The sequence below is a fragment of the Eulemur rufifrons genome, chromosome 29 (assembly GCF_041146395.1).
Source record: "Eulemur rufifrons isolate Redbay chromosome 29, OSU_ERuf_1, whole genome shotgun sequence".
In the NCBI taxonomy this organism is placed as follows: domain Eukaryota; kingdom Metazoa; phylum Chordata; class Mammalia; order Primates; family Lemuridae; genus Eulemur; species Eulemur rufifrons.
Window position 1 is genome coordinate 21,292,495 of NC_091011.1, and position 14,309 is coordinate 21,306,803.

The following is a 14,309-nucleotide window of genomic DNA, read 5'->3' on the forward strand; positions in this document are numbered from 1 at the left end:
CTTGGTAGAGACTAGGCAGACGAGGACATTGCAAGTCCTGCTGTTCGCAAAGAAGAGGAAATCATGGAGGAGGAGGCGAGCAGGATGAAGCAGAAAACCGATAGCCACGGCGGAAGGGACACCTCCCCACTCCAGCCTAACTCCAAGCCATCTTCGCCCTGTTGTCATAGCGCTTTACAACGGACGCTACTGCGCAAGTCAGACGCTGCGCCGCGGCGCCTTCTGGGGGTTGAAGTGCAGGGTGGCCGAGGCATGGAAGGCAGAGAACGATTTCTGAGGGGGCCGCGGATGGAATCAGATTTCTACTGGGGCGGGGCTCGTTTGAACCACCGTCTAGTCTTCATTAGCGGGGAGAAATAATACAATTCCCTTGCTTGTCCTTGCAGCACTACCTCAGACCCACCAGCCCATCACCGGCCTCCCGCGGGGGATCTGAGCGCCGTTCGCGCTCTTCCGCTGCGTCCCCGGCCCCGCCTCTCGGCGCTCGTGGGCGGGGCCTTTCTGGGGGCGGGGCGCTACGCGGGTCTCCTGGGCGCGCGCTAGTAGTCTGCGCTTCCGAGGCTCCCAGGGTCCGCGAGCGGCCTGTTATTTTCCCGCCGGGAGGCGCACTAGGGCCGCGTCCATGGACCCGGCGGCCGTAGCTAGGGTGGGCGCGGTAGCGAGCGCCAGTGTGTGCGTCTTGGTTGCGGGGGTGGTGCTGGCCCAGTACATATTCACCTTGAAGAGGAAGACTGGGCGGAAGACCAAGATCATCGAGATGGTGAGTGCGGGGAGTCGGCATGCCCAGACCGCCTGAGGCTCAGGCTGGGCGCTCTGGTCGGCCTCGCCTACCTGCGCCGGACCGCTGCTCTAATGCGGTGGGGAGCCGCCGGTGTCGCTGGTCAGGCTAGGGTCTCGCTAGCTAGGGGCACACAGCTTGGGGGACCCGGTCACCCCGCGTGCGGCGACTCTGCGGGCTCGGTGACCAGGGCTGAATGCCCGACTGTGGCACTCGGGTGCCCGTGGTCTTTGTTATGTCTCCATTGAAAGAGCAATGCAGGAAACAGATGATTCGGAGACCAGCTACCTTGTGCTGCAGAACCTGTTTCTCCAGAGATAAACTGCAGGTCCTGGGCAGGTTGCTTCCTCTCTTCACTCTCCCCTTCGACCCGCATCCGCGTCAAACCGTTGCAGTTAATCCCATTGCAATCCCCAGAGGAGTAGCTGTCGTACGTCGGGGCTGCCATGAGTTAGATTATGAAAATGTGCATTGTCTGAAGTGTTTATAGGAATGCCAATCAATCCAGTAGGAATTCATGGATAGTTTTCTTTTATATTTGAATGTTACTCCGTCTTGTCTCAAACTCCCAAGCAGTATCTTTGTGTTCAGTTTTCCTCCATCGCTCTTGTATAAATTTTTGAAAAATTTTTTGAAATTCATTTCCAATTTTATCGAGTGTGAGGTAAATTGCAAGTAATTTGTTCCAATGTTGGAGGCTTTTGGTTTAATTTTGTTGTTTAATTAGATCCCACTCAGAAAGACAAGTTCCACACTGATTTGTATTCTAATGTATTTACTGGACTGTGTAATCCTGGGTATACTCCTGATTGTGCACTATACGTGTGAACGTCTGGGTTCACGTGTTTATGATAGAAAACAAGTGAAAATATAGTACACTGAATATCATTTTAAGTTTAATACTTGGAATTCTTCAGCATCTCTCATATGTTCAAACTGATGAAAGAGATAATTTGTCCTCTTGGTTGGTATTGGCCTCAGGTTGAATACAGAAAGACTTTTGCATAATTAAAAGTAGCAGAAGTCACAGCTAATGGGGGCGGGGGTGAGGCAGGAGATTCACTGGAGGCAAGGAGTTCAAGAGTGTAGTGGGAGACTCTAGTGCACTATGATCCCACCTCTGAAGAGCTGCACTCCAGCTTAGGGACACAGTGGCACTGTCTCTTAAAAATGAAAACCCACATCTCATATTCCAATAATATTCCTAGAGTTTTGAATTAATTTATTTTTAAAGGGTCTTAATAATTCTAAACGGTTATTATAACTTCTTTTCTCCACCTCTCTATACCCACAGCAGCAAATGTTTTTGCCTCAGAAGTTTCATTTTGCTCTTGTTGCTGTCTCTGGGTTGTGAGCAAAAGAAAAGTCACTGAAGGTCTCTAACACAGTTAATGGTGCATATGTGGGGAGGAGGGGGGAACCCAAAACTAATTGCTATACCTTCCTGTATGTACTTAAACTGTGGAATTGTTTGTTATATCATTTCTCTAAACCTAGTGGGGTTAAAAATCAATGTTTCCTTGTCTGATTGGTCTTGTTGGTTAAAAAAAAAATGCTTTCACAAAATCCTTTAATGATACCATCATAGGAATAGTTTACTATCTTTGTGAAAAATAATGAAGGCCCATCAGGAATACTAACTTTACTTGTTTGTTATAGAAATCAGTTGATATTTACATGTTTACATGACACATTGTAATTCAGATTGTAATATATGTGTAGCTTGCTAGCAGCTTTTCACTGGAAAAAGTTAAAAGAGCTTTATGTTAACTTTTGCAATTTTAATAGGTTGCCTCTTCAAGTGGGATAGTATTTGACTGGGTTTCGATTCTGGTTCTATCTCTTTGTAACAGCTGTGTTTTAGAGGGCCTGCTCTCCCCATCTCCTACCCTCCTCTGCCTATCCTCTACCCGTCTCCCTCAGAAAATCTGTACAAAGCCATCATGTTCAGTGGACATAATTCATATTGGTCACAGCCAATGGAACCAGAAACTACCTAACCAAGGTGGGCCTATCTTTAGCTGGCTAAGAGAACCAATGACTTTTGGGACATGGCTCAAAATGATGCATTGTCTTTCAAGAGTTTTACGTTGAGAGACATGAGGAAATTGCTAGTGGTCTATGCATGCTACAGCTGAAACAGTCCTTTAGGGCAGCAAGATTAATGTACAGAGGAAGCCAGTCAGAAGACATGCTGGGGATGTTCTGAGTAGAGATAAGAGGAACCAGTTAGTGAAGTTGGCTATTTGTTTCCTTACAAGCTTAATCATCCTTTTGTGTGTTTCTTGAGACCATGTAACGATCAGAGTTAATACACTTTATTTTATAACAATTTTACATTTACAGAAAAATTGAGCAGATAAGCAGAGTTCTTATATATCCCCACACCCAGTTTCTCCTATTGTTAACATCTTACATTATGTTACAATTAATGAACAAATACTGCTACACTGTTAAATGCTAATACTTTATTCATATTTCCTTTGTTTTTACTTGTCCTTCTCTGTCCCAGGATCCCCTCCAGGATACCACATTATAGTCATCATGTCTCTTCTCCTCTTGGCTGTGACAGTGTCTCAGACTTTGCTTGTCTGTGTTCTTTACAGTTTTGAGTAGTTGTGGCCAGGTATTTTGAAGAATGTCCCTCAGTTGGAATTTTTCTGAAGTTTTTCTCATGATTAACTGGAGTTATGGGTTTGGGGGAGGAAGACCACAGGTGAAGTTTTATTTCCATCCCATCATATTAAGGGTCCATACTATCAACATGATTTTTGACTTTAACCTTGATCACCTGGCTGAGGTAGTGTTTGTCAGGTTTCTCCACTATTATTTCCCCTCTCCCTTTCTATGCTGTGCTTTTGGGAAGGAAGTCATTATGAGAAGTCCACACTTACAGAGTGGAGAATTATGCTCCACATCCTTGAGGGTGAAGTATCTACATAAATTATTTGGAATTCTTATGTACAAGACATTTATCTATTCTCACCCATTTATTTCCTTATGCAGTCATATTTATGTCAGTAGACTCATAGATACTTATGTTTTGGCTTACAATCCAGTACTGTTTTATTTTGTTGCTGACATGGTTCTAGCTTTGGCCATTAAGAGCTCTGTCAATTGGCTTTTATGTCCCTTTGACATACTCCCATCAAGTCAATGGCTTTTTCTAACTGAAAATGAAATATTGGATGCTAAGTAGATGACACTATGAGAATGAAAAGGGAATAGCTAAAAAAGAAAATTAAAATAACATTTGTGACATGTGAAAACTGTATGAAATTTAAATTCCAGTGTCCTTAAATTAGTTTTATTGGAACACAGCCATGATTGTTCGTTTATATATTGTCCGTTACTCTTTCATGCAGCAACATGAACAAATATGAGTAGTTGTGACAGAGGCTGACTGGATGACTTCACACTACTTTTTGGCACATTGCAAACCCCAGTGACTCATCTATAACTCGACAGCATTTCAAGTACCACCCATATATCTATCTGGATGAAAAGATATTTTCAGTGATGAAATATGTAAAATCTTATTACAGATCTGCATTACAAATGAACATTTACAATAGATTTGATGATAGGGAGTGCTGACTTTGAACCCAAATTAAGCAAAATGTTATCCACAAAGATTCCGTGCTTCTCATCAGCAGACCTATATTACAGAAAAATACACTTAGTTATGCTATTATACTTTGAATTTCATCAATAAGGTTGTGGAAATTTATTTTTTTCTCTTGTTATGTAAGTACCTCTATAATATCCTCAAGTGTGTCTCTTGGGCCACAAAACTTACTGGCTGACCCTGGTTTAGGAGATACTAAATTCCTGCCTAAAATTTTATGATATCGTTGGGGAAAGCAGAATGTACACAAAAGCAAACAATTTATTTGCATGAACAGATCCGGCTTTGGATCCTTGCTTTTCCATTTACAAATGGTGTTGCTTTGAACAACTTATTTAACCTTGCCAAGTCTTGAACTAACTAACTTTAAACAAGTCTCTTAGTCTCTTGTAGCCTAGGTTTATTTTCCGTGTCTGTAAAATGGGGAATACTAGTATCTATCTTGAGTTGTAAGTATGAAATGAATTAAAGTATGTAAAACATTTAGTAATATTTGTCCCTTAGTAACAGTTTGATAAATAGTAGCTGTAATTATTATACTAAAGTGCAGACTATCAGCCTGTCTTACATCCTACAGTTATATTATGAACACTAGTGGACCGTAATTTGTATACTCTATCTTATTTTCTCTCATCTTTCTTTCTCTCCCGTAAGCCTTCATTATAAAAACTCTACTCTTTCCTTAGCCATCCATTTACCTTGTTCTGTACCCAACTCCTAAGCTCTATGGTATAGCGTATTGCTGCTAAGCTACAAACCTGTACAGCATGTGACTGTACCGAATACTGTAGGCAATTGTGACACAATGGTATTTGTGTGTCTAAACATATCTAAATATAGAAAAGGTACAATAAAAATATAATATAAGATATAAATAATGCTATACCTGTACAGGGCAGCTCTGATATAATCTTATAGGGCCACCATTGTCTATGTGGTCCATCATTGACCAAAACATTGTTATGTGGCACATGACTAGAAGTTTATGCACATACAGTAAAATTTTGCATAAATGAAACTGATATTTGGGGGTGAATTACCATATATAATTGTAAGCCTGTATTTCTTTCTTCTTCCAGGCTCTCTTGGATTCCTGCAGTTTCAAGTCCTTTCTCATTATCTAATGACCATCGTTTTCTCACTCTCTACTTAGTTTAACTCACCATTCCAGTCAAGCATGCCTATGCAGATATGACTTGTTCTTTCTGTGCCCTCTTGACCAGGAATGGCTACTCTCTTGGTTAAAAACAAAGATTTTGGAACAAAGCTTGAGTACCCATTAGAAGTTTCCTACCAGGTAGAGAAGACTGCTCCAACATAAAAGTTTAGGCATGTGAAGGATGAGGCTCTGAGGGAAATGTAATCATATGTATCTTTCATATACCTTTTTTGTATTGAATGATACACAACTAGTGTGTTTTACTTGGTTCATTCTTTTTTTTGTTTTGAAACAGAGTCTCCCTCTGTTGCCCGGGCTAGAGTGAGTGCCGTGGCGTCAGCCTAGCTCACAGCAACCTCAAATTCCTGGGCTTAAGCGATCCTACTGCCTCAGCCTCCCGAGTAGCTGGGACTACAGGCATGCACCACCATGCCCGGCTAATTTTTTCTATATATATTTTTAGTTGTCCATATAATTTCTTTCTATTTTTAATAGAGATGGGGTCTCGCTCTTGCTCAGGCTGGTCTTGAACTCCTGACCTCGAGCGATCCACCCACCTCGGCCTCCCAGAGTGCTAGGATTACAGGCATGAGCCACCGCGCCTGGCCTTACTTGGTTCCTTCTTATTCATGAACATTATTTCCATATTTTATGCTCTCCAGAGAGCATTTACCTGCTTTCAAATTTACTTAGCATAAATATAAAACATGAATAATAATAAACTTTTAGGGAAATAGTAGAAACTGTAATTTTGCCTCATAAAAGAAAAACCCAGCTCTTGAAACTAAATAAGTGTCAGTGATTAAAAAAAATAGCAGTAGAGCAGAGTGTGGTAGCACTTGCCTATAGTCCCAGCTATTCAAGGGGCTGAGACAGAAGGATCCCCTGAGCCCAGGAGTTTGAGGTCAGCCTGGGCAAAGCAGCAACAAGACCCAGTCTAAAAAGATAGCAGCATATGAATTTTAAGTACTAAACATGGCCTCTAGCAAAGACAGTTAAGGGAGAATCTTTATACCATTTAAAATTGTGTGGTTAGCCATAAGAGGATTGGGACTGCACTAATGAAACCTTTCTATTTTCTGGATAAGATGCAATCACTTTCAAGAGGAAATACATTTTAAAGGAAAACATTTTATTTATTCATTCATTCACAGGCTGGAGTACAGTGCCACGATCACAGCTCACTGCAACTTCTAACTCCCAGGCTCAAGTGATCCTCCTGCCTCAGACTCTGGAGTAGCTAGGACTATTGGCACACACTGTCATGCCCAGCTAAATTTTTTTACAGAGATGGGGTCTCACTGTGTTGCCCAGGCTAGTCTCAAATTCCTGACCTCAAGTGATCCTCTGGCCTTGGCTTCCCAAAGTGTTAGGATTATAGGCATGAGCCATTGCACCCACCTTATTTTATTTTGAATGTTTTTATATTTATTTACATAAACATATACACACATATTATATACATATGGTATTTATAAGAATTCATCTTATTCCTTCTGGAGTATGGTAATAGAAATCTTGCAAGGGTTTTTACCAGTTATTTGTGAATGAACGATATCTTTACTATTCTACAGTTATCATCTTCCACGGGGTTCAACTTTTCCACCACTTTAGAAATCTGTTTTTCCTCTTTAGTCATCTTTCTTGTTAGAAAGATTATTCAAAGGTATGGATTTTATTTTTATTCAATTTTGCATTTGACTACCCAAATTCACTTTGATTTCTCAGTAAAATAATTTAGAATTTGGTGTTCCATTGTATTCATTCCAGACAGTAATCCAGAATATTTAGTGTCATGTAGCACAACAAATGTAATGCTTTTAGTATATTGATAACAAATTGATCAACTTTTCCAGTTATTTAAAATCCCATATGCTTAATTTGTGCTTTGAAGCTGTTATAGAAAGCTGGGATTTTTTAACAAAAAATCCAAGGTGTTAAAACAGCTCTAAAACTGATTTTTAAATGTAAGGCCCTTCTAAAAATGGCATTTTTTTTTTTTTTTTTTTTTTTTGAGACAGAGTCTCACTCTGTTGCCTGGGCTAGAGTGCCGTGGCGTCAGCCTAGCTCACAGCAGCCTCAAACTCCTGGGCTTAAGCAATCCTCCTGCCTCAGCCTCCCGAGTAGCTGGGACTACAGGCATGCACCACCATGCCCGGCTAATTTTTTTCTATATATGTTTTTAGTTGTCCAGCTAATTTCTTTCTATTTTTAGTGGGGGGGGGGGGGTCTCGCTCTTGCTCAGGCTGGTCTCGAACTCCTGACCTCGAGTGATCCTCCCACCTCGGCCTCACAGAGTGTTAGGATTACAGGCATGAGCCACCACACCAGGCTTCATTGTTCTGTTTGCTCTTTAAACTGGACCTATATTTTTCCTTGTAGAACCTTAAAAACTAAAATACAGCCTGGGTAACATAGCAAGTACTTGCCTCGACAAAAAATTTACAAATTAGCCAGGCATGGAGGTGTGTGCCTGTAGTCCCAGCTATTTGGGAGGCTGAGGCAGAATAATCACTTGAGCCCAGGAGTTCGGGGCTACAGTGAGCTATGATCATGCCACTGCACTCCAGCTTGGGTGACAAAGTGAGACCCTGTCTCAAAAAACTAAAATAAATAGGAGATCCCAAACTAAATTATTTTCACAGAAAAGAGTGATTGCATTTGATAGACTATTCGGGAGACAAAAAGAGCTAGCTGATGAGAACAAATATTTCCAGCCTTACTTACTTACTGAGGGAAATAGAATTATAATCTTTAAATAGAGATTAGGAGTTTTATGATTTAAAATAAAGAATTAAATTAGTTGAACTCTAAAATCTCTTCTAAATGTGACTATTATGTTGAATAGACATGATGAAAGAGATGTAAATAAAGCACAACTTAATTTTCTCTCTTGTGGCTCCTTTAATATTCATTCAGTGCTGGTAATCTTTCCTGCCCCTGGTGAAAACAATAATAAACCCATAATTGTTTTGTTCATCCTCAGGTTAAAAAAAAGATAGTCTTTTTATATACATATTTCAAAACAACATGTTATAAATGATAAATATATACAATTTTTATTTGTCAATATTTTTTTAAAAAGAATTTTAAGAGGGAGTCTCACTATGTATTTACAATTTCAATATTAATTTTGAGATGAGACTTGGAATGGACATTACTAGTGCTCACCAACATTTTGTGTTCCCCTCCCCTTCTTGCATAAAGAGACTTTGTCCCCACCCTCTTTGCAATTGGGCAGGCTTTGTGACTATTCCAGCCAAAAGACTGTGTTCAGAGGTGATATGGTCACTTCTGGGCTAACACAATTGTGAACTGGTGCACAGTTGTCTGTATTCTTAATCCTTATCCCGGGGCAGACACTAAAGCATCATGTTGAGATGGAGGTGACACAGTATCAAAGCAACATGGAATATTGAGCCAATATGTGGAGGGCAGCTGCCCTGGAGAGTCATCTAGACCTATCTCAGACTTTGTGTCAGTGAAAAATGAACATTTTGTGTTTTAAGGAAATGAGATTTTTGTGTTGTTGCTGCGCCATAACCTACCCTAATACAGACTTCTTCACCACTCCCCAGCTGTGGCTTACTATAGGTGGTTTCTCCCCTGCCTGGTTAATGGTGGCCAGTAATCTGGGATAAGAGAAGTCATAGTCAACTTCTGTCTTTCCCTCCTTCTTTACCCATTAGCCATTGCTTCAGACTTTGGGGTCAAGAGGGTAGGGGGGAAGGGGGACAGCACCAAGGAAATAAAGACATGAGATAGTTCTTGTTTGACTGCATGTAGGTTTGTGCTCTCTGGGCCTGCAAGATATTTAAAGTTGACTTTCTCTGTCCTTCACTGCTTCCCTTTATATGGGCAAAGCATTTCCTTCGGCATTCTCAGCGCTTAAATTTAAGTGATCCACTCCATGCAGGCTCTCGCTTTTGAGGTGGCTCTTTTTGGCCAGTCTTATTCTCTCTGCTATATGGTCCACATCCAGTCTTTGAGACAAACGTTCACTCATCTCTACCTCTGACAAACTCTTGGGCCACAGGCCATTCAAACAGAGCCACTTCTGTTCTGCTGGCACATCTTTCTATGGCACAAATCACATGTCAGTCCTCCACAGCCACATACTTCAGTTCTCCAAGTGACTCTATGAAAGTCCCCTCTTGCCAGCTTGATGAGAAGGTAGCACTATACAATCACCCTCCCCCTTGAAGGCAGAGGGAAAATGCAAAATACAACACAGCAACTCTTCACAGATGCCTTCTTTCATTCTCTTTAACCTTTTTTATTCTTTAAGTGGGTGAGTGCCCGAGAGCCATAAAACCAGTTCTCTCCATTTTCTTTTTAAAGACTATATATGGTGTTTTCTTCCCCTCATCTTAGTGTGGTAACTGTATAGTATGGTTCCTGAATTGAACTGAGACAGGAAGATTCCTATTTTAACATCCTGTTACATGAGTCTAACGTTTTTCAGATGTCACTCTTTGTTATGGGCTGAATTATATCCCCTCCAAAATTCATGAGTTGAAGTCCCAACACCCTGAATGTAGCCATATTTGAAGCTAAGGTCTTTAAAGAGGTGATTAAGTTAAAATTAGGCTGTTAGGGTGGGGCCCTAATCCACTATGACTGGTGTCCTTAAAGAAAAGGCGGAGACACTAGGGATGCATGTGCACAGAGGCACGACCATCTGCAAGCCAAGAAGAGAGATCTTGATCCTGTACTTCAGTCTCCAGAACTGAAAGAGTAATACATTTCTGTTCTTTGAGGCACCCTGTCTGTGGTAAATTTGTCATGGCAGCCCCAACAAATACATCTCTTCCTTTAAACAAACAAACAAAAACCCAATTTTAATAGGCCTTATTTTTTTAGAGCAGTTTTAGGTTCACAGCAAAATTGAGTAGAAGGTACAGAGATTTCTCATATACCCCATGCCCCCACACATGTGTAGCTTTTCCCATTATCAATCAGCATCCTCCATCTGAGTAGTACGTTGTTTTTTTGTTTGTTTGTTTGTTTGTTTAAACAGAGTCTTGCTCTGTCACCTAGGCTAGAGTGCCGTGGCATCAGCCTAGCTCACAGCAACTTCAAACTCCTGGGCTCAAGCAATCCTCCTGCCTCAGCCTCTCGAGTTGCTGGGACTACAGACATGCCCTACCATGCCTGGCTAATTTTTTGTATTTTTGGTAGAGACGGGATCTCGCTCATGCTTAGGCTAGTCTTGAACTCCTGAGCTCAGGCAATCCTCCCACCTCAGCCTCCTAGAGTGCTAGGATTACAGGCATGAGCCACGGTGCCCAGCCATACATTTCTTATCATTGATGAATCTGCATTAGCACAACATAATCACACATAGATTTCTTTTCTTTTTTTGTTTGTTTAAAGAGTTCCACATATATCTTTGGTTCTGTTTTATTTCTTATGAGAGCATATGTCATCACTTTTTGTTTGTTTGTTTTAGAGGTGGGGTCTTGCTGTATTGCCCAGGCTAGAGTATAGTGGCTATTCACAGGTACAGTCATAACGCTCTACAGCCCCAAATGCCTGGGCTCAAGCGATCCTCCACCTTAACCTCCAGAGTAGCTGGTACTACAGGCACCCATCACCAAGCCTGGCTGTCATCACTTTTGTCTCCAAAGGGATACTGAAAAGTTATTCATACCCAGAGTCTGTTTAGCACTCTTCAAAACAAAATAAAAAAACCTCACTCAGCCTTTACGTCTACATTTAGAAAGTGAGATTTGTTTTATCTGTAATGTGAAGAAACTGAGTCCTGACTTACAGAGAATGAAAGTTGTAAAGTATTACATTTTATGCAAACCCTTTATATCAGTGGATCTCAAATTAAAAGGAATGTAAAATCATTTGAGAGGCTTATTTTAAAATACACATTGCAGATTTTCCTTATGTATAGCATGGTGTGAAGACTGCTGTGTTATATAGTATATTTCTTGAGTGTCTAATATACGATTGATACTTTGCTTATGCCCTATGAGATGTAAAGAATAAGCCTAATTACTACATTAATCAAAAATAAATAAGAATTAGGCCAGGTATGGTGGCTCACACCTGTAATCCTAGCACTTTGGGAGGCTGAGGTGGGAGGATCTCTTGAGGCTGGGCATTTGAGATAAGCCTGGGCAACAGGAAGACCCTGTCTCAACAAAAAAATGAAAAAAATAGCAGGGAGTGGTAGTGGCCTTCACCTGGGAGATTGGGCCAGGAGAGTTGCTTGAACCCAGGAGTTTGAGGTTGCAGTGAGTTATGATTATGCCACGGCACTCTAGCCTGGGTGACAGTGAAACCCTATCTCCAAATAAATAAACAAATAAAAATTACACTTGGAAGGAAGAGACTAAACTCCACACTTACAGACAATGTAATTGTCTGCCTAGAAAATCCTAAGGAACAAATAAAAACCTGTTAGAATTAATAAGTTCATTAAGGTGACCAGAAACAAGATTAAAATACAAAAATCTATGGCATTCTGATATACCAGCAAAAAACCAAATTCCAGCAAATTGGAAAATGGACTAGAAAAAGAATCCTATTCACAGTAGCAACCAGAAATAGAAAAACAGTAACGGATTTTAAACCCTTGCTTTTAATGAGACAAGGCATATATATACATGAGAGGTTAAATAGAGTAAGACAGTATGCGAGAATGTATATAAGACAGTAAGCCCTGTGGAAATTCATCCATTCAACAATTATTTGCATGTCCTTTGTATGCCAGCAATTAAGAAAACACAAAAATTTCTGTCCCTATGGGTGCTGGGGTTGGGGATGAGCAGAGAAGAACTAATAGTGAAGTTGAAAGAAGTAGAACTTGAGCAGGGCCATAAGGTTAAATGAAATTCAAGGAAATAAAGACCTGACAAAGTTTTGAGGTACTTGATAACATGAGCAAAGCCATAGAAGTACATAATGAAGGGGACAATGAGTAGGCAAATGCAGTTGGAACAAAAGATGCTTGTTACCTCTTAAGGGATAGCTGGAGACAAGGTTTGAATGCAGATTGGAGTCAAATTTCAGAGAACTTTTAATACCATGTTCTAAGTTCTTGTATATAAATGGGGAATTGCTCATTTAAAGTAGCATTTATAAATTCTACTTGACTGGACATTGAGACAGAATGAGGATCAAAGATGATTCCAAAAATTCTCGTCCTCTCAGAGTGACAAGATATGATTGACAGAAACAAACGAGGAGGGAGAGCCAATTTTGTAGGGAAGAGGAGTCTGTTTTCAGCCATATTGAGTTTCGGGTGACAGCATGAAACAGAAAATGTCCCTCAGCCATTTAGAGACAGATAACTATGCTTGGGATAAATGGAAAAGAGAATTTGGAGTCACTTATGTACAAGTTAAAATGTGTTGTGAGGAGAGATGACCTGAAAGCCAAGGACTGAATTTTGCAGAAAATTCTCAGTTAAGGAGAGGGAGAAAAGAATTAAAGGAAGAAGCATGGTTTTAGGAGTTTCAGAATAGCAGGTAGCTTTACAAAGCCCAACGGGAAGAATTAAAAGTGAGTATCAGCTTTGTGCAGTGGCAGTATCGTAACCAATGAGGTTGATCCAAGGAGTGATTATTGCTAATTGAAAACTTTTCCCAATACCTCGCCATGACGACTTGGAATATAGTTGGCATGGGCAATTTTTGACAGTCCCTACAGACTGAATAATGCGGTTTAAGTAAAAAAAAAAATCGAATCTCAAATTACAAGGAAACATGAGATTTCATGAATCAGAAATTTAGTAAAGTGAATTTAGTAGGGTAGCTAATGTAGGCCAATCATTTGAGAAATTTTTTGGTAAAAGTAATGAATTAGGGGAGCAATAATAAGAGAAAATCAGAATCAAGCAAAGGGTTTTTGGGATTTTTTTCAAAAGAAAAGATTGAAAATGTTAGATAAAGGTCTGATATTCATGATTTATACAAAATGTAATTTGGGGCCAGGCATGGTGGCTCACCCTTGTAATCCTAGCACTCTGGGAGGCCGAGGTAGGAGGATCCCTTGAGCTGCTCAGGGGTTCAAGACCAGCCTGAGCAAGAGCAAGACCCTATCTCTACTAAAAATAGAAAAACTAGCCAGGCGTCGTGGCACGCACCTGTAGTCCCAGCTACTTAGGAACCTGAGGCAGGAGGATTGCTTGAGCCCAGGAGTTTGAGGTTGCTGTGAGCTAGGCTGATGCCTCAGCACTCTGCTCAGGGCAACAGAGTGAGACTCTGTCTCAAAAAAAAAAAAGAAATGTAATTTGGATAATAGTTATTCTCAATAGCAATTGTGTCTTATTAACCATTCATTGAAAAGATTCCAGTTTTTAAGAACATAATATACAAAATCATACAGTGATAATGCTTCTAGCATCATTTAAGTTTTTTTTCCCTAAGGCATTCTGCTCTGAGTGAATAGAATATTTACTTTGAATTAGCCTTATAATATCCCTCTTGTGGTGTTCAACATGGCAGTGACATTTTGGGAAAAGCTTTACTTCTAGTTTCAGAAATGGCCAAAAAAATAGTGAAATTTGGCATATTCACATTTTTGCTTTACATTATAGAAATAGAATAATCATTTTTTAAAGACATTAATGACTGAAAGGGTAAAAAATAGTAATAAAGCATGATCATAGTTGATATTTTATTGGTTGAAAATCTTGCCATATTATGATCACGGATGCTAATACTGGCAAATTGGTTTGGGTTTGGGATAGAGAGACATTCATTGATGTAATGACAAATTTTACAAAT

The 14,309-nt window shown here is 40.2% G+C and overlaps 1 protein-coding gene and 1 non-coding gene across 6 annotated transcripts in view; both read left to right on the plus strand.

The window, feature by feature from the left end:
- Positions 1-551: 551 nt before the first annotated feature.
- NT5C3A (5'-nucleotidase, cytosolic IIIA) overlaps positions 552-14,309 on the plus strand; it is a 57,426-nt gene continuing 43,668 nt past the window's right edge. For all 5 annotated transcript variants that reach the window (XM_069461347.1, XM_069461351.1, XM_069461352.1 and 2 more), the window contains exon 1: positions 552-760. Coding sequence is in view for 3 of the 5 variants with exons in the window: in XM_069461352.1 (XP_069317453.1) it covers positions 623-760 (138 nt within the window). In the remaining 2 variants the exon portion in view is untranslated. The remainder of the gene's footprint in view (positions 761-14,309) is intronic.
- On the plus strand, positions 13,093-13,232 carry LOC138377638 (U4 spliceosomal RNA). The gene has a single exon (XR_011231807.1). It is a non-coding gene; the product is annotated as a U4 spliceosomal RNA (small nuclear RNA).